Below are 24387 nucleotides of genomic sequence, written 5' to 3'. Positions count from 1 at the left end.
CCTGTGGGAGACAGCAGAAAGAAAGCGTGCCAAGAGCTACTGAGCAGGGTGCAAGCCAGCCAGCAGCAACTCCGTGTATGGACCCGGCAAGGTGACGATAATTCCGCCAGCTTTGCTGGATCTTTAGCAATAGTGAGGAACGGAAAACCATTCACAGATGGCGAGTATGCTAAAACGTTCATGCTGGATGTCGCCAATGAACTTTTTGATGATCTTCCGAACAAAGACAAGATAATCAAACGGATACAAGACATGCCTCTGTCGGCAAGAACTGTTCATGATCGTACCATCATGATGGCAAACCAAGTGGAGGAAACGCAAGTGAAGGACATAAATGCAGTGCCGTTCTTTTCCCTGGCTTTGGATGAGTCAACAGACGTAAGCCATTTGTCGCAGTTCAGTGTGATTGCAAGATATGCTGCTGGTGATACACTGCGCGAAGAAAGTCTTGCTGTTCTGCCAATAAAAGGGTCCACAAGAGGTGAGTATTTATTCAAGTCTTTCATGGAGTTCGGTCAAGAAAAAAATCTACGAATGGATAAACTTATCTCGGTGTGTACTGATGGTGCTCCGTGTATGGTGGGGAAAAACAAAGGATTTGTGGCGCTTGTCCGTGAACATGAAAATAGACCCATCCTAAGTTTCCATTGCATTCTACACCAGGAGGCACTTTGTGCTCAGATGTGTGATGGGCAGCTTGGCGAAGTGATGTCGCTGGTCATTCGTGTGATCAACTTTATTGTTGCCCGAGCCTTAAATGCTCGCCAGTTTAAAACACTGCTGGATGAAGTTGGAGATAACTATCATGGTCTGCTTTTGCACAGCAATGTGCGTTGGTTGTCAAGAGGGAAGGTGCTTAGCCGTTTTGCGGCTTGCCTGAACGAAATCCGGACTTTCCTTGAAATGAAAGGGATTGAGCATCCTGAGCTAGCCGAAACTGAGTGGCTCCTCAAGTTTTACTATCTCGTGTATTTGACTGAACATCTGAACGAGCTCAACGTGAAAATGCAAGGCATTGGAAATACAGTGTTATCCCTTCAACAAGCCGTGTTTGCTTTTGAAAACAAGCTGGAGCTCTTTATCATGGATCTTGAAACAGGTCGTTTACTACATTTTGAAAAACTGAGACAATTTAAAGATGCATGCACAGCAAGTGAGCCCACTCAAAACTTTGATCTCCACCAGTTAGCTGGCTTCACATCCAGTCTCCTACAGTCATTCAAAGCATGCTTTGGAGAATTTCGTGAGCACACTCGTCTTTTTAAGTTCATCACCCATCCAAACGAGTGTTCACTGAACACAGCCGACCTGAGTTACATTCCTGGTGCCTCCGTCAGAGATTTTAAAGCAGAAGTGGCTGACCTGAAGGCCTCAGACATGTGGGTGAATAAGTTCAAGTCACTGAATGAAGATTTGGAAAGAATCACACGACAGAAAGCAGAGTTGGCGAGCAAGCACATGTGGACAGAAATGAAAAAACTTCAACCCGAAGACGAGCTGATTATCAAAACTTGGAACGCGCTTCCTGTCACATACCTCACACTGCAGCGTGTGAGTATTGCTGTATTGACCTTGTTTAGATCTACGTATGCATGTGAGCAGTCATTCTCACATCTTAAAAACATCAAGTCCAACCTACGATCACGTCTAACGGATGAAAGCCTCAACGCTTGCATGAAGCTTAACCTCACCAAGTACCAACCAGACTACAAAGCCATCAGCAAATCCATGCAGCACCAGAAGTCCCATTAATGGTGAGTATTATAACAACATTATTTAAAAGAATAAATTCAGAGGCTTATTATACTAACATTTAGTTGAATTCAGTCTTAAAATATATTATATGGCTCTCACTGAAATAGATTTCCAAATATTTTGCTTTAATGGCTCTCTGAGTCAAAAACGTTCCCGACCCCTGTGTTAGACCCTGGAACAGCCTACATGTCCCAATTCTTGAATAAGAATGCACCGGGAAGTTCAACCAACACTTGCAGAGATTTAAATCACTTTTTCTTTATTTAAAACACTCCAAGTGCGTCGGTAAAAACCGTGCCTTTTCCAGATACATGCACACGTCCCGCCAGAGAGGGCAATGCCAGTCTCCCTGCTTGCAGTGTAGTTGACGAGACACAAAACATAAAAATGCATGAAGCAAAACATGGACGAAGCATGAATATACATTTCACATTCAAACTTGGTTACATCACACTCCTCGCTTGTTTTTAATATGAACCACTGCAGCAATTGATTGAGCAAAGAGAATTACATGAACACGAGAACCAGGGTAACACGAGAATTACATGAACTTGGCTCAAAACATTGTCAAATTGTTATTGAACATTATCAAAAATGAAATAAACTGACGACATAGTACTGTTACGAATCTGGAAGCCATGAGCACACAACATTCAGGTCCTATAGAACACTTATAATCGGTAAGTATGTGTTTTTAGTTAGGGTCCCCGTCCCTCGTTTAATGGGTGAATAAATGTTCATGCGCTGCGAGTTATTTTAATAGTTAGGATTTTTACATCATTCACAACAACTACGGCTATTACATCTCCAACTACAACAACAACGCCATCTTCGCTCTCACAGTGACAACCCTCTGCTCCCAGCATTCTCCGCACGCTCGCTGGAATGCGGGCATGGTCGGAATTCGTTTGGGGATGGAATTCCATTCCCAAATATGTTCATGAACCTTTTCGCTTGGCTGCGTGCCAAATAAGGGTGTGCACCGTGTCCCACCCACTGAGAACGGGCTACGATGAGCGGACTGAATTCCATTCCCAAATATGGTCATGAACCGGTTCGCTTGGCCACGTGCCCGAGAGCGGGCCACGCCTGAGCGAACCGCGCCCGAGAGTGGGCCACGCCTGAGCGAACCGCGCCCGAGAGTGGGCCACGCCTGAGCGAACCGCGCCCGAGAGCGATAAAAAGGAACGGAGAGCAAAGAATCGGGTGGATCTGCTCGAGCGAGAGAGGAAGAATTCGCGCCCGTTCGAAACGGATCTCTCGAGGCTGGGCGAAAGGCATCTCGGCGCTGGCGTGCTCTGGTTCCCAGGTCATATCGTCTCGTGGCTGGCGTGGTCTGCATCTGGCTGCTTTGGTTCCTTCTTGGCCGACTGGTGCTCCGGGAAGGTGCGGACGTCGAGCCGTGCGGCGCGGCCAGGTAGCCTGCGACTTTCTCGTCCCTCAGCTCAACTTCCCTCCGAGTTGAAGGGATAATAAAGACCATTTTTGGTCCGTTTCTTTGGGTGTGCGTCTGAGTGTGGGCCCGTCTGTAAGTAGGAATTGTATAAGTGCTCTTTGCTGTACATACTTGCATCTCTATAGTCGGATAACTCTGCTTCTTGCATGCTCCCCCCTTTCCCCCATTATAAATAAATACATTTGTTAATGCATCAGTTCGTTGCTGTGTTTCTTCCATTGGCTTAGCATGGCGTGTGTTGGTGAATTACGAAGGCTGTTGCCGCTGTGAAAGTACATTTGGACCGACGGAACTTCGGCAACCATCCGCTTGGGTTGCGCACGGGTCGGACACGCTAACGGCTCGACTCGTATGGGTGCCGTCGAGGGTGTGAATACTCGTTGACTCGCCACATGGATCTCTAGGTATTTTGAAGATTGGCAAATACAGTCATGCGCCGCTTTTCGACGTTCTGGTCAACGACGGATCGCATATACGACGGTGGTCCCATAAGATTATAATGGAGATGAAAAAGTCCTATCACCGAGTGATGTCATAGCGCTGCCAGTCGTATAAAAGTACAGGATAGCACATACAATTATGTACAGAACATAATACTTCATAATGATAATAAACGACCGTGTGGCCCCGTTATAATGTGATCGTTGAGGTCCATAAAATTTCATCGCGAAAAAAGCAGGGTCGTGCGAAATCAGGATTCAAGGAAATCGGCTTTCAAACTGAAGCAATGTTTGAACGTTTACCTTCTCGCAAGTAAATTACTTTTGAATTGAAGAATTCCGCAAATAAATCGTTGTTGTTACAGTCGAAATTAAAACACAAATTTATTTTTTGTGAAGCTTTTTATGTTGTTAAAACATTCGCACTGTTCCCAAAATATATCACACAACTGACAGGTGCTCGTTTATTCATTTGTAAATTACAACATCGATGCGAGAGGAGATTGTAAGCAGCCGCAAACAACACCGATGGCCATCATGAACAGCACAAAGGTAAAACTAACGCGTCTTCCGTCTATCTTGGATGTGTGTTACAATTGCCAACAGTATTCAGTACAGTAACATGCTGTACAGGTTTGTAGCTGAGGAGCAATAGGCTATACCATCTAGCCGAGGTGTCTAGGTTTGTGTAAGTACATGATGTTCGCACATGATGTTCAAAAATTATGATGTTCGCACAATGACGACGTCGCTTAACAACGCATTTCTCAGAACGTAACCCCGTCGTTAAGTGGCGCATTACTGGAACCCTGTAACATGCGGTGGAATTATTGACGATTCACGGTCCACTAAGGGACCCGTACCCTTGGAGTTTTCCGAAAAGTACGATCTAGATTCCGGGTGTTCGGTGGAGTCGACCTTACTGCCCAACCTAGCGGTCGTGCTCGCAGCTGATATCCGGCCCGCAACAATTTGGTGTTCAGGAGTGGGATTCAAACCCCTTCGTCTCCACGAAACACTAAATTCACGGATTCGGATCAGGGGTGTCAGGAGCGAACCCCCCCCCCCCCGCTTCCCCCAAATTACGAGCATTTTAAATTCTCTTCCCAACACGCGACATGGCAAGCCAAGACGAGCTGAAGCAGGTGGGTGTAGAAATAATGGTAGGTTTCAAGGAATGCATGGTCCAGGAAAACACCTGTGAGGAAGAAATACCCTTACCCCAGGGTTGGGAAAAGCGGCAAATCCGTTCATCTGGTTCTTTTTATTATTATAACCACACCACTAATTGTAGTCAGTGGGAGTGGCCAGCACAGGTGACAGCGCAGCAGGTTATGGAGCTCATGCAAAGAATTATACAAGAAATGGATGCGGAGGCGAGGCAAAGAATAGAGGCGAGGATGCAAAGATGGGATGCGTACAATGCGCGAGCGTTGGAAGACCAAATGGATGAGAAGAGGGATGAAATGAAGAGTGACATGCGAACACAGCGAGGGGAAATGCAGAGCATGGGGTTGGGCCTGCAGGCGAGCTCGGACGAGGTGAAAGGTGAGATGCTGACAATGAATTGCAAAATGGCGGCACCACGACTGAACCGACACGGAGTGTGCAATGTGTCCGGCCCGCGATGGAGACGAGTAAGGTCGAGGGGACAAGGAACGTCATAATTGATGGGGAGACGTGTAAACTCGGACACGAGGGGGTGACGGAGAAATTAAAAGAGGTGACGGAGACGCAGGATTTAGAAATAATGACGAGAGACGCCGTCACGATAATTGGGGAGACTGAAACTAATAAACACGAAGAGACGACGGAAATGAAAACAGAGATAGAAACGCAGGAATTAAAAAAATTAAAAGAGACAACGGAAATGAAAACAGAGACACGGGAATCAGAAGAGGTAGAGGATGAAGTAAATAAAGTAATTGATGAACACACACATAGAGTGAGTGGGGGACAATGGGGTTGAGCTTGGGGAATGTTTCGTGACCCGGCGCGAGCAGCAGGATGGCCTCCTTGAGGAACAGAGGGAGGAAATACGCTCTCTCGAAGCAGATCGTGACGAGGTGAGTCCGATCGGGACGAACGAGGTTGAGTGGATGAGCGCTGTGAACGGATACACGCGGAGCTTGGGGGGGTATATGAACCCCGGCATTGCTTGTGGTAGCACGAATCCCCGAGATGAATGTCCCGGTGTGTGTGGTTAAGAGTGTGAGTGCTGCGAGTGTGCCAGAAGGTGAGTATGGTGTGAGTGAAATTGCGTGGGTGAGTGCATGCGAGGAATTGGTACACGGACCGACCCAGACGGTGGACGGGTTTATTGTGGAAATCGCGCCGGCTCCGCAGAACGTGGGCGTCCAAGGTCCGTTCCTCGTTTTCGGAGCGGCCTGGGCGAGCGCGACTCAGGAAGCCGGCGCGTGAACGTCCCGCGTTTCGAAAAAGACCATCGCGTGGACGGCTAAAATGGCGACTACGGGATGAATTTGGAACACGCGGGTTCCCACGTGGGCGCGTGTGCAGGGCTCCACGTACTGCATGCCACGTTTTCTGTTCGCGGAGTGGGTTTCCGGGACGATGCGCACGTGCTGGCATGCACGGGAAACCGCGCAGGCTCGGTGCGCGGGTGACGTCATCGGCCGGGACCTCGCGGCACGAGCTTCGGGCAAACAGCACATGTCGTCCCGCATGGGGAATTCCCCGAAAGGAAGCGCTCGTTGCAATTGGCAGGGTGATGTCATGGCTGCACGGATCTGCCATCGGAGGGACGTTGGTATCGCCCATAGGGACGAACAGGCGTGCCATAAACCACCACCTTGGCTGTGCAGGAGAAAGAAAAAGAAAAAAAGCCTCGCTCCAAGTATATGGCCCAGCAGAGATGTGGCAAGCATCCTGTTTGGGCAAAGGAGAAATGGTTAGCGGGATGGGTTAAGCTTAGATAGACCGGCCTCATGGGGGCATGAGCCATCCTCCATGGGGCCCGTGGACTAGTTAGTGGGAATGTAGATTTAGATTTAGAATGAAAATGGATTTTTGGAGACAAGGACAGACATGGAATGTGTAGTGGGGACGGAGCTCAGCTACGTAGATTAAAAGGAACGTGCATTAGTGTAAGGGACGACGAGGGAGCATGAGATAGTTAGGGAAATTTAGTTAAGAGAATGGTAGTGTGGAATGTTGGTGTGAGTTGGAAAGTGGAAAATGTGTGATGAATGAGTGTGGGTCAGCAGGCCCAAGTGTGTGAATGGAGCAAATGTGGGATGCATGGTGCGAATGAATGAATGGGGGGAGGAGTGAGTCCCACCAAAGTGACCCAGGGGTCAGTGTAATGTTAGTTAGTGGGTTAGTCAAATTTACCAAAAGGAGGTCGTTCTGTTGGTGGTGTATGAAGGCACGAAACCTATTTGGAGGGTGCAGGAGTCCATGGACCGGCTGGGAGCGTGGCTGTTGAAAGGTGAGTATCGAGTAGAGGGCACCCCGGGCACCGGACAGTCGGCCAGAGTAGGCCAAGGGTCCAAGGGACCGGAATAGTGTAGTGGGCACGGGCAACCCTCGGAAAGGGACCCGTAGCGTCAAAATGCCAAGTGGGCATCGGAGGGGGGGGCAATGCTGGTAAGGGCAACCCCCCCCCGTACATAGGGAGCAGGTAGGCTCGGAGACAACCTCAGGACCCGGGGTGTCATAGTTAGAGTTCGGCAGAGGGGGAATCCCTGCCAAGTGAGCCACGCTGCCCAGCCATAAAATTGTGTAAGGACACGAGTGAAAACTTGAGGGCTAGGCCCAAATGTATAATGGACACCAACACAGGCGATGGGAATCATGGTTTTTAGAACCGATAGTTTAAAGTGTCAGGCGTTTTAAAAGCCCCGGGGTAGTTTAAAGTTAATAAATGATAGGGTAGATAGGAAATGTGGACCTCTTCGCACCATCCATCCCTTCGCTCTCCGTAGGCCGCTGGACCCACCTTGGTAAGATGGCTGAATTATGTAGGAGGCCATTCTGAGGCTTCGTTGGGCCTCGAGACAGGACGCTAGTCTCTCCCTTAGTCCCCTCCAAAACAGGAACGCAGGGGTTGGGAGTAGATCGACAGGATAGGTTAGCCGGACAAAGACAGTTAGGGGGTTAGGGAGACGATATTATAAGAAGAAAAAAAAGGGGGCTAAATTTGGTTACTTTGTGTTGCAAAGTAAGGGAGTGGGTATGGACAGAGACAGGCAAAGGCGATAGGTTGGGGGGAGACAGTAGGGAAGGGCCGAGCCAGTTTTCGGAGCGGCTGGCACCACCGCACTCTCTCCAGAACCTCACTGAACGAGACCAGAGGCCGGCCAGCTTCTGATGCCAGCCTGTTGTGCTACAATTCCTGGACCGCATCTGCCTTGCCATGCCTTCGTTTGCTTGCCTCTGACATAACCCCATACCTGCTACCCTCTTTGCATTGCCCCTGTGTCACCATCACCATGTGCGCCAGGATCATCGTGTGTTTTGCCAAGACTGCCCTGCAGGCAGCCACACACGGGGACTGCATTTGAGCAGCCCGTGTGATCATTTGTCTTTGCATCCATCGATTTTTTTGTTTTTGCGTCCATCTCCAGCCATTCATTCAAGTGAGCCAGAGACTGCATATAGCAGCCTGGCCACGTCTTTCTTCTTGCAAAAAGGCAACTTCAAATGGCCTGTAGGACGGCACATGGCCTGCCGTGTTACGGTGAGTTGCCTCCAGCAGCTGGGGTATGAAAGAGATAGAAAGAAGAAGGTTCACTGCAAGGAATACTCAAAGGGGACCTTTTGAGCAGGCCCTGAGGACGACTGACCTTCAGCTGCTGAGCACTCACCCACACACAAACTGTTATTGTGGGGCAAATAACAGCAATCTTTGAGAGGAATCGTGCAAATGATGATTCAAGCATCAAATTTGGCATATTTGTTCTCCAGGGGATTCTAATCAAATCTGCCTGATTGGCCATTTGAAAATCCAAATTTTGAAAAAAAAAAAAAAAAACTTCAAAAAAGTCAAGATCACGAATCAATGTTGAATGCTGGCTGAGATTGGTGAATGTTTCAGAAACATCATCAAAGACGTTCCAAGTCTGCCATGCAGTTTTCTTCCCTTTACCGCTGAAGGCAGACACGACGTCACATCCAGTGAACGCATGGAAGTATGGGATCCCTCGAGCTTTCTCAGGCCCTATTGCAGAAACTACCTCATGGACTGGAATCCATCGTGCCTTGGCTCCTTGGCCAAAGGCAATCCACATGTACTCAAGACCTATAGTCCTGCAGCGTAGTCTGATATTTCAGATCAATTGTTCAAATTTGCATAAAAGCACCAAAATTGGTACACATGTAGAATAATGTATTGCGAACAATTCTAGATATGGAGCCACCCGAGATTGTGCCTTGGTCAGTTTCCAAAATGGCCGCCATTCTACTTTTACGAAATTGGCTATATGCTCTTATTAACCTTCGCCATCGAAGATGGACGGAGGTTACTGTTTTCACCCCTGTCTGTTTGTTTGTTACTTGGTGAAATCTTCGAATTTGTCAAGTATGTTGGTCTGTTCCGTTTGTTTGTTGGTTTGTTTGTTTGTCCGGTCATCTACAGCCCAAACGGCTGGACCAGTCGTTCTTAAATTTTTACACCTGATAGGCAATCCACCTGAGACGGTCTGCATCCAAACCCCGTCTTAATCGGACTAAACGTCACGACGTGATGTCACATAACGTGAAAACACATTTCTGGACATAAGTCAGTGACCGGAAGTCGTAGCGACTTCCTGTTGACGCCAAAACAAACTTCAATGGAATATCTAAATGTTTTAAAATGCATGTGGGTACAAATTATGCACAGTTTTCGCAAGCGTATGACGTCAAAGTTTTTAGCTATTGGTGTGATTTAAAAAAAATTCTATTCGTTCTACAGGTCACAATTCTTAACCGATTTGGATGAAATTTTAACAGCTGATAGAAATCCACAGTGCAAAAGGATATGTGACTTCTGGTGATGTTCAAGATCAGGATCTGGATTCTGCATCACTTTATATTATCGCCCATTATAAACCAATGGGTAATTTTGTGAATTACAGATGGCTATTTCTCAAACAGTTTTGCACTTATTATATTGAAACCTATACTGTCTATTTATGCATGTAATATTAACATGTGTACAAAGTTTGATCGAAATTGACCCAAGGTCAAGGTCAGGATCAACCAAAACATGAAAAACACACATATAAAATACACATTTTTGTTTTACAACACATTTCAAACCTGATGACGGGATCGTAAAGCTGGTTGAAAAGCAATGTTCCGAGGTATTTTCAAATATTTTCTACGATCAGAATGAAGGCAACAAGCACCGATGATAAGTTGTTGAATGTCACGTGGTGGCTTTAAATGAGTTGTGAAAATTTTCAATCTGCTGCCGTTACCATGACAACGCACGCCTGATAATTGTTATTTGTGATGGCGCGTCATTTTATTAATGTACGAACAAATAAACACCACACATTCCATGACATTACAGCTTGGACCACCACACGGAAAGATCAACTAATTCGCCAAGTGTCGTGCTAAGCACGATTTTTCATTTGTTTGTTTGTTTGTGAACAGTATTACGGAAAAATTCCTGGACGGATTTCGACGAAACTTGGTGGGAGGATTAGGAATGGTCCAAGGATCATGTCATTAGACTTTGGACTTGGTCCAAAGTCCAATATGGCCGCTATGGCGGCCATTTTGAAAAAAGATTTGAATTTTTCTTTTTGCATTTCTACATGTTTTAAGTGATTTCCAACAAAAAAAAAATTGTTAGAGAAAAAAAAAACAAAATTTTGCAACTTTTTTTCCAAAAAATTTATTTTATTTGAAAAATATTTGAATTTTTTTTTGCATTCCTCCATGTTTTAAGTGATTTCCAACCTCCCCAAAAAAATTGTTAGAGAAAAAAAAAAAACGGAAATTTTGCACCTTTTTTTTCAAAAAAATTTAGATTTTTTCTTTGGCATTTCTACATGCGCGTCGATCTAGTTTAGTTTATTCAATCGTGTTTCAGTAGAGTCTGATCCGTTTTGACCTACAATGAATGGGATATCAGATTCACTTAAGCCGCTTCACAACAACAACGCCAACAGCCACGACCTTTACCTTCACAACTCGCTCCCGCAAACATCGCATCACCGCCATTCCAAACGTCGCCATGGCCATGGACCGCCACTTTAGACCCTCCACCACCTTCGCCTCTCCTTCTGCGGCCATTCCCGCACCGCTTGTGGGCACCGAGCGTCAGGCTGTCCTGGACTCGTACAGGGCGTGCGCCGAGCCGCGGGTACAAAGTGTGGCCTTTCCGAGGAGAAGTCGGATCAGGAATGATACACGCGCACTTCTGATCCGTCCAATCAGCAAGCGCGGGCGGTTTGGCCCCGCCTCCAGGCGTGTCAGAGTAGAATCGATATATGCAAATTCGAGGATCAGGGGAGACTCACGCCCCTTTTTCTCCGTCCAATGGGCGAGCGTGGCTCCACCCCCGAGCTCGTTCTGATCCAGAAATTTGCATATGGGTTCTCCTGCCGGACTATAAAGCGCCGAGCGCGGGGCGAATTTAGTCAGGTTTTGGGTCGGAGCCAGTTGGAGGCAGTCGGAGTTGGAGAAAAGGTCGAGGCAGTCAAGTCGGGTCTGTAGAGGAGCAGACTGTGGAGCCGTGAGTCAAGTCGGGTCTGGAGAGTGGCGGTCTGTCGGGGTTCGGAGTCTGTCAGGGAGCTGCAGAGAGGGGAAGCCTGAAGCCTGGAGCGTGGTCGAGGTGATTTGCTGCAGTCGGCTGAGGAGAATTGGGGAGGAGGTCGAATAGCTCGGGTCCGAGGCAAGGAAGACGGCGGTCGGCGACGAGGTCGCAGTGGAGTCGCTCGTCACGGGACCCAAGCAAGCCAGCTATCCTCTTTCCCCAGAGCATCAACAATTCCCCCTCCCCCCCCCCCCCGCTGAGATAGTGCGAAAAGGGGGCCCCGTTCCCACCCCACTCCAAGCAGTGCCAACGAAACCCGCGAAGGAGCGCGGAGTCGGGGCGCCGCGACATTTGCGGCTCATCACAAGACACGGGTAGGATCCAACCGGTCTCGCGGCCCACAGGCCCCGTCTGCCCCCTTGTCTTTGAGGGTGACCCTTTTCTTTTGCTTTTGAGTAAATGTGTTGTCGGCGCCGTCTGTAAAGTAAAACTGTGTAAGTGTTGCCGTGTGCTCGCGTAGTCGGTAGTAGATCTGCATTGTTGTGTTTCTTTTGCAACATCTGCTTTTGGTGCATAATTGTAATTGTACATGTGTGATCTCCGTGTGCCGTGGAATAAATGTGCATTATGTTGAACTGTTTTTCCCATTTCGCTTCGTCTTTTCTTTAATTGAATCTCCATCTTGCTTCACGTAAAGGGTTGGTAGTGGACTTAATACGCCCGATAATTAATCGGAACCGTCGAGGCCGACGATAACACCGCTCGGTTATCCCGATAGTACGGAACGGGTCGCTTAAGTGGCCCTTGTCCGGAGTCGACCTGCGGCGAGGTGCGATCGCCCGGTCTACCCTCCGCGTGGGTACTTAGGTAGGTCGAATTTGGCGAACAACCCTATCCCACGCGGGGGCCGATTGGCACGATCGTGGTGAGGCTGAAAGGCCCACCCGTGACTAGCTCCCGGCGTTAGTCCGAGAGGGTCACGCCAGAATTGTCCGGCCACGTAACTCGAATCGCGGCACGTCACCCACCGGACGCTCGCACGCCGGCAGGCGCGAATTCGTCACAATACTTTACTCTATTTTGAAAAGGGAACTGATAATCGTGATAATGACAAACTCAGAAAATGTAGTCAAATTATTGCACACTTCACTTTGAAGTGGCTACAGTTTACTGCCTACTACCATTCTACCAGGACACATGGTACACACATACATCAGTCGAGTACAATATGAGTTTCTGAGCTCAAGTGTACTGGCTCTGGATCAAGAAGTCAACACTTTTACAAGCAATGCGACTTTGCATTTGCACATTCTAAGCTAGGCCGATATCTCAGTCTGTGTCTACTGCGTCTGTCTACTGGCATTCTCCTTCACAAGCACACAGTCCAGTGCATTGCAGATTAGCCTTCTTGCCTTTGCAGCGGTTTCTACAGCCTTTTTGCAGCCGCACGACACCAACTCGAAGCAGCTTTTTGAAGCCTCAGGGAGTGTGGTCCAGAGCGGTTCATAGGACCCATTCTCTGTTTGCCGCCAACCCCAGCTTGTTGGTGATGGAAGCACGGGTTGAGGGACCAAGACCTGCCCCCAGACATAGCCACCCTGGAAGACTGATCTCTTCACATGGTGTTGCAAAGCATCGTAGGTAGGTGGGATGGGCTGGACGAAGAGTTTCTTTCTGGCCTCATTGACGTCCGTATATGGACTGGTGCGGTCATAGAGGAGCACCACAAACCTTTCAACGCAGTGCATTGTGTCATCCTGGATGTTGACTGGCGTGGTGGTCAGGATCACAAGAGAATCTGTCAGTTCTGGAAACGAGTTCCATGTGGCCCAGGCAGATTTCTTCCCATGCCCCACGAATGCTGATACCGTGTCACATCCGGTCATGGCGTGGAAGACAGGGAGGGCACATGCCTTCTGTGGACCGAGGGAGGCAGCTATTTCATGGGCAGGGATGTAGCGGTAGTTCTTTCCCGTCCCAAAGGCAATCCAGAGTTCATCCATGCATGGTAGTGCCTGGGCTACCATCACCGCCAAGACGACGACGTCGGTGTCTGCAGTTCGAACTTGAATCCGACGGTGGTCATGTTCTGCAGCATGGGCCACATGTGGCATGATGCGAGTGTCCGCCTCTTCTTGACCACATGGAGCCAGAGAGCTTTCATCTTCCTGCCTTGGAAGGCAGATGACTGCTTCACCATCAGTGACTACCAATATTACCAATTACAACACCACTTCCACCACTACCACCACAACAAAATACTTCTGAACCTGTCACTGATGCTGTGTGCGAAAATGGATTTTCCCATAAAAATGACCATTTTTCCCCAATACAATGGTTGGAAATATAATAAATCAACACAAATGACATTTGTATTGTTTTCCTTTGTAAATGCACATCACATGGAGTATTTATCACCTCTGAGAAACCTACAAAGACAATAACAATGACAGATAACCCATGTTGTTAAAGTAGAATGGCGGCCATTTTGGAAAATGGAGCCAAAGCTGACCAAGGCAAAATCTCGAGTGGCTCCATATCCAGAATTGTTCAGAATACATTAGTCAACATATGTACCAATTTTGGTGCTTTTATTGAAAGTCGAACAATTGGTTTGCTATGCTGCAGTACTACTAGTTACTGTAAGGATGGCAGTACAGATATTGCTATGACTAGTACGTCCGTGTCATTAGCCTTAATGATAATGGACTTGCTACCATCCGTCGTTGCATCCCTGGCGTGTACAAATATTCGAGTGTCAGCTTCTTCATGACAACATGGAGACACAGCATCCAGTGACTTCCTTGTGTTGCTAATGGCATCTTCTCCTTTTGTGACAATGACTGTGCTTGTTGTCTATGCTTCACACATCTTTTCTGCAAGGAAGTGAAACAGCTCAGTCTTGTTGCTGTCATCTCGAAGAAAGCTTCTCCAGTTACTTTGGGTCTTACTGGTTCCTGTCACTCTTCTTCTGGTTCCTTGCCCCCTTTTTGACCTTGCCTCGGACTTCAGACTTTACTTCTTGTACACATCAAACACTACGTCCACCCTCTCGTACCTGGCACCATAGGATTCCACCTTTGGGATGATGTCTTCTTCAGCATAGTCATCAAATCTCTTTGAAATGTGTGGAGGTAGGGCATTGATAAGTGCTGGGCCATCAATGATGACTGCATCTCCCCTTGGTTCTCTGTCTGGGATGTTCACTTGCGCGTCAAGAATTTCAGCCAGCTGTGACTTCAAATTTTTTTGAAGTTTTTTTTTTTTTCAAAATTTGGATTTTCAAATGGCCAATCAGGCAAATTTGATCAGAAAGCCCTGCAGAACAGAAATGCCATATTTGATGCTTGTATCATAATTTGCACGACTTTTCGCCTATCTACTACACTATTAACTTTGCCATGCCTCTTTCCCACAAATGACAGGTCCTGGGCCATGGTTCGTGTAAATAGATAAGTAATGATTGTAAATAATTCAGCCTGGTGTTGGCGCAGTGGTTAGGGCAGTGGCTTGGGATCCAAAAGGTCCTGAGTTCAAGCCCCGTTGGGCCACTGAATTAATACACCAGGGGGTTGACTCAGCCTGTCATCCTTCCGAGGTCGGCGAAATGAGTACCAGTGTACTGGGCCGGTGTATACCCCAGTTAAAATAGGTGTACCATATCCCTGCGTTGTAAGAGGCGACCAGGGTTGCGTCAGGAAGGGCATCCGGCGTAAAACATGTGCCAAATCACTATGCGGATCATATGGATGATCCGCTGTGGCGACCCCGAACGGAAGCAACCGGGAGAAGGAGGAGAAGGAGGAGAAGGAGGAGAAGAAGGAGAAGAAGGAGAAGAAGGAGAAGAAGGAGAAGAAGGAGAAGAAGGAGAAGAAGGAGAAGAAGGAGAAGAAGGAGAAGAAGGAGAAGAAGGAGAAGAAGGAGAAGAAGGAGAAGAAGGAGAAGAAGGAGAAGAAGGAGAAGAAGGAGAAGAAGGAGAAGAAGGAGAAGAAGGAGAAGAAGGAGAAGAAGGAGAAGAAGGAGAAGAAGGAGAAGAAGGAGAAGAAGGAGAAGAAGGAGAAGAAGGAGAAGAAGGAGAAGAAGGAGAAGAAGGAGAAGAAGGAGAAGAAGGAGAAGAAGGAGAAGAAGGAGAAGAAGAAGAAGAAGGAGAAGAAGAAGAAGAAGAAGGAGAAGAAGGAGAAGAAGAAGAAGAAGAAGAAGAAGAAGAAGAAGAAGAAGAAGGAGAAGAAGAAGAAGGAGAAGAAGAAGGAGAAGAAGGAGAAGAAGAAGGAGAAGAAGAAGGAGAAGGAGAAGAAGAAGGAGAAGAAGAAGGAGCAGAAGGAGAAGAAGGAGAAGGAGAAGAAGAAGAAGAAGATTGTAAATAATTCAAAAACCCACTTGTATGTTTGCCTTAGCGCAGGCAATTTTAGTTAAGTCGTCTGTGTGAGTCTGTTAGGTTAGTTACGCAGCGCATTAGGTTATTTATTTTTGGTCCATGTATAAAAACATGTTGCCATGTTTTCTGGCCTGCACAACCATGCCTCGACTTGGAACAGGTAGCAACGATTTCTTAATGATAAAGTATGTTTTTTCACTGTCCTCACTCATGTTATCGATGCCTGTTCATCCTGGCTACGAATCGCTGGGTACTTATATGCGTATAAATGCCCGGAGATGTCGGTGTTCGCTGCTTTATTTCATTTCCGCACATGCGATCACCTCGAGAATCTCTTAAACAAACGAGAATTACAAAATCTAAACTCCAGAATTGAACTTACTATCTATTGTTAGAGATGAATCCTCAGAAGAGGAGGTGGATATGACTTCAGAATCAGAAGAAGAGGTGGAGGAGGTGGACGGGGCACTGTCGATAACAGATCAGACCCGAGTCCCTCCTCATCTTGTTCTCTGTATTTTTTCTCAACGAAACGTATGGACAATGGAATGTTGTCATTTTCGATCACTTCCCCGATTTAGCTCCCTTTAGTCAAGCTGCAAAGCTAGTCCTGAAAAAGTCTGGTGAAACAAACTTCCAAAAAAAAAAAAAAAATCACAGTTCCAGCGATTAAAGAAAGTCATAACAAAAGCAAAGGGTATTCTCAGCATCATGCAAAATTTATAACCAAGCAGTGAAAACACTCACTCTTGCAGCACAAAATATAAATGGTGGTGGTGCTAATCACATCCACCAGATCCAAATAAATAGTTTATTACAACGAAAGCAAGTTGATGTGATCTTACTGCAGAAAACTCATATCTCAGAGAAGGTAGAACATGAATGGTGCAGCATTTTTAAAGGTCAATGCTTCTTCAGTAACATGTCATCAGTATCTGCTGGCATTGGCTTCTTGTTAAAGCCAGGACTAGCACACTACTTCCTACCTTGCAATGTTGTGTCCCATCGCATATGTTCCGATAACTCGGAAATTTGCCATTTTTTTGATGTCGCTGAAACCATTGTTCATGCTTTTGTTGAGTGCTCGAGGTTGTCCTCCCTTTTTCTAATTTTATCACGTGTGATTCAGGGGCTCCTCACCAGTGTACAAATGAATGTCTTTAAACGAACTTATTGTGCTCCGAGGCAAGACTTTCCATTTCCTCGATAAATAAATGGCAATTGCAGAACAATGAAATTTTGGCTGATGACGTTATAATCATTTTTAAAGCCTTGGTTCCATCTCGTGTTGTTTTTGAGTTTGAAACCCATGATATTGCCTTGTTCGAAACAATCTTCATGTCGATTGGCTAATGGTGTTCTTGCAATTAATTTATAATTTCGACCCATTGCTTCTACAATACCACTTTCATGATTGGTTATCTTTTTATTTGATACCTGTTCCAATGTCTCTTTTACCATGAAAAATTGAACCTCCTTGCAATAAAAAGGAAAAAGCCTTAAGTGTGTGTGTATGTGTGTGCGTGTGCGTGTGCGTGTGCGTGTGCATGTGCAATTTTTCTTTTTGGTGCAACCACTGCAACACAATTTACCTTTTTAAAGTCCATTAAATAATTTAAATTGAGATTCACTTAAACTTTTCTCGTCACAGTGGACAGGTGCTTTTGCTCGTTAATAATTATATGATGCAATTACTTGCAAATACAAATATGTCGAAGATATGTGAGGGTGAGTGCATATGGGTGATGAGAATGATTTGGAGCAAGTTTACTTGGGGGCGACTATACCCGTTACCATGGACAACAGGACAGACTCAGGGAGGGGATTCCACCAAAAAAAAAAAGACAAAAGATGAACTGAGAAGTGAAAATGGCTGAAGGTTTGGACTGGGGGATATAATCCTCAGATGGGTTTCTGGATTGAGCACATGCAGTCATGGAGGGACGAGGTGGGGAAAATGGGAAGGAAGAATGAAAAAGGATGGACCAGCTATGTTTTTTGTTTCAGTGAAAGTGGAGAGAATTGGCAGAGAGTTGAGATAAGGGGAAAGATGTGCTGGACAATGAGAAACCAAGGCAGGAATGTCATGTATGCACAAACAATGCTATTCGGCTGTGTTCAGGTTCATCTTCAAACACACATTATAAACAGGACAAGACAACAGATGAGCAGCACGAAGGGAGAAATCATAGATACCAGAGGAGATACGATAACAAATTAAATAGCAGTGAGTTAAAGAGTGGAGAGGGAAGAGAAGTAATATGGCTTGGTTCTACACATCATTAGCATTGGAAAAAGGCTCAAAAACAGATGGACACTGACAAAAAAGTGAAAGGTAAGGAACACACAACACAGGAATGCTTAAAGATATAGAGACAAAAGAAGGACAATATGTAATTCACTTTAAACGACAGTGGAGCACAGCAGGTTTTACCACCCTGAAATAATGTGGTTTTGATACGAGTTAAAGTGTTACCCACAAGATCAGCAATGTTGGTTGGCTCCCATTTCTGTTGATGAACTGCAGCAATATATTTAAGCCTCCCCCCTACGTGATATGGGAAGGCTTGTTGCTATTGTCGGGGTTGTTACTACAATTGGCACCCCCAATTTTTATGGGACCACAGAGTTTCTGAGACCCCCCAAGGAGTACTAAACCGCTATTTACAATTATTTAGGGTTTTTTTTTCTTCCTGCACTCTCAACACTCCAAATTTTAAAACTGTATCAATGCATCTCAGAGCCAGCTGGGACTTTCGGAAGTAAATTTTGCATCAATAATGTGAATAGAAAGTATGCAGATCTGACCTAAATTTGACCTTGACCCAATTTTAAGGTCACAACTCAAGTCATTTTAACATGTTTTTTTTTAACCATAACTCCACTAAAGTTTGTCCAATCAGAAGAAATTGCCCTTTCTAGATAGTTTAGACTTTAGAGCAAGGTGCATTTATGCTTAATTTACATCATACCGCTCCTTGCTAAAGGTCAAGATCTTACACCCCTCGGCATACTAAACCACCATTTAGGTTTTCTCCCTTTTTTTGTCAATGTCCGTGCTGTATTCTGGAATGAAATTTTGCATCAATAATGGAAATGGTGTGTGCCGAGTTGACATTTTTGACCTTGACTTAATTTTAAGGTCATGACCCAGTTAGACATTTTAACATTTTTCACCAAAACTCAACGGTCTATCTGATCAGAATGAAATTGCCCTCTCTAGATAGCCTAGAGCAAGGTGCATTAAGGTTAATTTACATCATAACCCTCCAGGTAAAAGGTCAAGGTAAAATGGTGGACTGAAAAAAATGCATTTGTTTTGTCATTGCTCAATTATGCCAATACAGTATCTAAAAGACCACTTAGTCTTCCAATATGTTCTTGCATCATAACAGTGGGCCTGCACTGAAGTTGTGCACCTGATTCTTGATTCGTATCCTTGACCAACTTTTTCTGGGTTTTGACTTAGTAACAAAAACACCTTTTTGATCACAAGTTTAATAATTTTCCTCCGATTTTCATGATGTTGAGATTTATGGATAGATTGTAGATGGGGACACATTTTTATAATTTACGCTCTATCCCTAAATGTTGAAGGTCAAGGCCATATGGTGGTCCGAAAATAGTATGGCCATCATTGGATCATGGGCCAAAGATAAGTTACAGGCGATCGCCCAGGGTAAGCCTTCCCGGTCGGATCTTTGTGATCGCATATATTTATTTAGTTAGTTCTGTGCTTGTTTTCCACCAACACAAATCCAGGTGTATTTCCGTCCGTTATTGTAATCATAGGCACAAGACTCAAGGCTGCTGTTATATTCAAGCACTGTAGCAGATACCCAACAAAATCGAGAGCTTAAATTGAACAAGTTTCCCCAGTACACAACAATATAACATGCAACTGTACTTTGATTCACCACATTGGACCACAACACAACTTATTCAATGTGTAATCTCCAAGCTCAAGAACATGGGCTGAAAAGCTGTACCTGCTCCCATAGTCATTGACAACTGGGTCCTTCCCCGTTCCTGTGAGACCATCGTGATGTTGGAACAATGCCAAATTCTGGCGGGCTTGGACCAGACGAGAAAAGTCCTCTTTTGCCAACTCAAAAATGAAGCCCATATGCGATGCATGTGCTAAAGTTAAACCAAAGAGGACCTCAGCTGATCTGTTACAAGGAAGAAAAAAACACGTGGAAAGGGAAGATCAGAAAAATAAAGTTGGGGGGGGGGTGGGAGGAGCGAGACAGGAGGGATTGTCAAAAAAGGTGCTTCGTTTTTTTGTAAGAATCATTTAATTTTGCGGCTATTAAAATGCACATCTCTGCAACATGCAATATGATCCAGTACAATATCCACAACTCTGTGGATGGGTTTAAGCTAACCTACTTGTACGTTATTTGTTCAACTCCCTGCATTGCATTTTCTTCTATCTGTGAAAGATTAAATAGTTTGTTTCATCACAGTTTGGAATACAAAGAAAAATAATTCACAACAGCTTGCTCAATGTACCCTCACCTTAGTCTCGTCTCCAACACACGGTCCAAGTATTTGAAAAATGGACGAGATGTGTAGAACCCACTCCAATAATGGTCATCGCGATCGGCATATGTAAAAAAATCTCCACTAACAACAGGAAAATGTCCAGAACGTGGACCAGGTCCATCACTCCAGCCAGCTGCTTTTGTCATTGCAGCAAAGTACTGGGACAGTGTACCAAATTGCACCTAGGAAAAATAAATAAAATAAAATCATATGCTCATTTCAAAAAAGGGCAGGGCAAATTTGATTTTTAAAATCTTCACGTGTTTTAAGGTACAAGCAAAGCAATGGGCCAATATTGAATCGGCTTATTCTTGTCATCTAACCAACTCGTCCACAACTTTTTGATCATGCAACACAGTATATTGTATTTGGCCCCATTTCTCGATGATGAAGAATCCCCTTGAGGAAAATTTTTTAATTCTCAGATCCAGATCCAGATTCAGATCTTCACCAAAATCAAATCAATTTGCCCTTCTCACACTCTCAACCTTATCCACCAAATTTCGTCTGAATCCATCCAAAAACTTTTTGAGATATCGTGCGATATATAGTTTTCGCCCCATCCCTCAATGGTGAAGAATCACTTTAAAAATTATTGGATCCGGATCTTCACCAAAATCGAATCAATTCTTCCTTATCATACACCCAACCTATTCAGCAAGTTTCATCTGGACCCACAGACAACTTTTTGAGATATCCTGTTCACAAACAGACAGACAGACAAACAAACAAACAAGCAGTCATAGACTGGTACTTACGAAATCGTCAACTTGACCTCTGACCTTGTCGAATAAAAGCTGTCTCTCGAGAAGGTAGCGATGCAAACTAGAAGTTTCTACGATGATTCTGTACCAAACCATCAAAAATCGAATGTTTTGGATGTTTTACCTCACCGTGACCTTGACCTTTGACCGATTTTGACCAAAATCTAATCAGTGCTAGCCACCACGCTCCTGAATCACGTGGTGTAATTTGACATTGGTAGCTTCTTCCATTCTCGAGTTATCGTGCCTACAAACAAACAAACAAGCAGTCACAGACTGGTACTTACGAAATCGTCAACTTGACCACTGACCTTGTCTAATAAAAGCTGTCTTGAGAGAACGTTGCGACGCAAACCAGAAGTTTCTAAGATGATTCTGTACCAACCCATCAAAAATCGAATGTTTTGGATGTTTGACCTCACTGTGACCTTGACCTTTGACCGATTTTGACCAAAATCTAATCAGCGCTCGCCACCACCCTCCTGAATCACGTGGTGTAATTTGACATTGGTAGCTTCTTCCGTTCGAGTTATCTGTACCAAACCATCAAAAATCGAATATTTGACCTTGCTGTGACCTTGACCTTTGACCGATTTTGACCAAAATCTAATCAGCACTAGCCATCACCCTCCTGAATCACGTGGTGTAATTTGACATTGGTAGCTTCTTCCGTTCTCGAGTTATCGTGCCTACAAACAAACAAACAAACAAACAGAAACGGAAGGCATCAATATATTTACGAAATCTTTAGATTTTGTAAGTCACAAGCAGTCATAGACTGGTACTTACGAAATCATCAACTTGACCTCTGATCTTGTCAAATAAAAGCTGTCTCGAGAGAAGGTAGCGACACAAACCAGAAGTTTCTACGATGATTCTGTTCCAAACCATCAAAAATCGAATGTTTCACCTCACTGTGACCTTGACCGTTGACCGATTTTGACCAAAATCTAATCAGCGCGAGCCACCACCCTCCTGAATCACATGGTGTAATTTGACATTGGTAGATTCTTCCGTTCTCGAGTTATCATTTTTTGGATGCTTGACCTCAATGTGACCTTGACCTTTGACCGATTTTGACCAAAATCTAATAACGTTAGCCACCACCCTCCTGAATCACGTGGTGTAATTTGACATTGGTGGCTTCTTCCGTTCGAGTTATCTGTACCAAACCATCAAAAATCGAATATTTGACCTCACCGTGACCTTGACCTTTGACCGATTTTGACCAAAATCTAATCAGCACAAGCCATCACCCTCCTGAATCACTTGGTGTAATTTGACATTGGTAGCTTCTTCCGTTCTCGAATTATCGTGCCTACAAACAAACAAACAGAAACGGAAGTCATCAATGTACTTATGAAATCTTTAGATTTCGTAAGTACCAAACAAGACAGACAGACAGAGACAGAAAAATAGACAGGGGTGAAAAACAACTTCCGTCCACTTTCAGTGGTAGAGGTAACAAGAGAGATGAAAACCAAAGGTGTATCAAGAAAGGACATGAAGCAGCTAAATGACGACTTTCAACGACAAGCTAGGATTGAGAAAGAGAGGTATTTCAAAGAGGCATGCATAGAGATAGAAAGCAACAACAGAGCGGGGAAAAACGAGAGATCTTTTTTTTAAGATCAGAGATCACATGAAAGTTTAGATCCAGGAGTGCGGTGCTCAAAAGTGGAACACGAAAATATCTGAGATAACACAGGTGAAACATAGATGGAAGGACTGGACCAACATTATGCAAATGAGATAGTAATATGATGGCAACCTTAGTAGAAAGAATATGAGCAAGAACCAAGAATGATAGAATATGAGGAACGTGGAGCTTTGAAAGAGCTGACAAATGGAAAAGCACCAGGTGATAAAATGCCAATGGAAGTAGTTAAAGAGGAACCCAAAGGCAAGAATATTTTTTCTGAAAAGCATGCAGTCATTAATCACGGTCTAATTGAAAGGGGAGAATTTATTTTATTTTATTTTCCAATCATAAAGTGTCGAAAAAAGCCCGAGTGTCTATTCTCAATTTTGCCAGCGACGTCACACCTTGAAGCCATATTGATCCTAACTGTGGCTTACATAGAGAAACTGCATTTCAAGCTCGGATTCTGATACTTATTCCACCATCATGAGCAACTCTGATGGTTCTCAGAATGTTGAAACTGAGGAGTGGGATTTTGAAGACACGATTGGAGACAAAATTAGTTATGGAAACGCTTTCCGGGGAATTGTGGAGCCAGTTCGTTTCGAGCCTTGTGTTAGCGATTCAGAGGAAAAAAGTGGAAGTGGCTTCCGGCTTCCCTGCTTTGGCTTCCGGTTCTGGGTTTTGCAGAAACAGCAGGTTCTCTCAGGGGTCTCTGCCGACTTTCTCAACGTTAAGTTTCCGGGAGTTATTTATCCCATTTCAACTGTTTATTTTCTCACCTACATTCTGAGTGCGAGTTCCTCGTTCAGTTTTGTTTCAAAAATCGTGCTATTTTGTGAATTTTTGTCGACCTTTCCTTCCCCTCAAGGTGGACGATCGTTTTGATTTGTATTCTCTCCCTATTACCTTCAATTCCTATTTTCCTCACTTTCCCAATGCCCCCCCCCATCTATTTCCTCCCAACTAAACTCTGTTTCTTGTCATTAAATTAAAAAAACTACCTTTCTCCCTCCATACCCAATAGTCCTTATCATTCTTCTTCCTCCTTCTCCCGGCACACCATCTTTCTTCTACTTGAGCTAATCCACTCTCACCATTACCTTAACAATTTCTTCCTTAAACCTCCCATTCCCGAATCTTACCTAAACTTCAAAAATCCATCAAAAAAAAATATTCCCTTCCATCCTTCCTGACTATACACCTCCTGAAACCATGCGTCTCTCCACCCCCTTCCTGATACTTTTCATTGATCCATCAGCTTCACTCTGCATTTACCGTTCCAAATTCAACATATACCTCCACGATTTTACTTCAACCTTTCCTTTTCCAAATATTACGCAATCCTCATTAAAAATAAATAAATAAATAAATTCACTTTTGACGATACACCTCCCGCAGCCACGTGCTTCTCCCGTAACCACGCAATCTGTTTCCACCCTGTGCGTTTAGCGATCCAAATTCACCATTCACCTCCGAATTTTTCTTCAACCTCCCATTACCTAATCTGATGAAAACTCTCTCAAAAAAAAGAATAGTAATAAAAAATAATAAAAATAAAAACGATCTCTTTCAATACTTCATCTTCGTCCTTCACATGTGTGGTTCTCGTTAATGTATCATAATTCACTACTCTTCTTCGACTTCAACACACTGCTCTCAATTTGACCTCTCCTTCATACCTTGCCTAAAA

General features: G+C 44.8%; 1 protein-coding gene across 5 annotated transcripts in view; it reads right to left on the bottom strand.

Annotated features, from left to right (window-relative positions):
- LOC147017777 (alpha-mannosidase 2x-like) overlaps positions 1-24387 on the bottom strand; it is a 272410-nt gene that overhangs the window by 164779 nt on the left and 83244 nt on the right. For 4 of the 5 annotated variants that reach the window (XM_085847681.1, XM_085847685.1, XM_085847683.1 and 1 more), the window contains 2 exons: positions 20262-20470; positions 19730-19912 (listed from right to left, as the gene is read on the bottom strand). In XM_085847681.1, coding sequence (XP_085703807.1) covers positions 19730-19912; positions 20262-20470 — 392 coding nt within the window. The remainder of the gene's footprint in view (positions 1-19729; positions 19913-20261; positions 20471-24387) is intronic. The other variant, XM_085847684.1, reaches the window with a different exon arrangement.

This window comes from Eptatretus burgeri, chromosome 11, assembly GCF_056783735.1.
Source record: "Eptatretus burgeri isolate ZD-2024b chromosome 11, Ebu_testis_v1, whole genome shotgun sequence".
NCBI lineage: Eukaryota > Metazoa > Chordata > Myxini > Myxiniformes > Myxinidae > Eptatretus > Eptatretus burgeri.
Note: the sequence above shows the minus strand (reverse complement) of the source record. Positions and strands in the feature narration are given on the sequence as shown.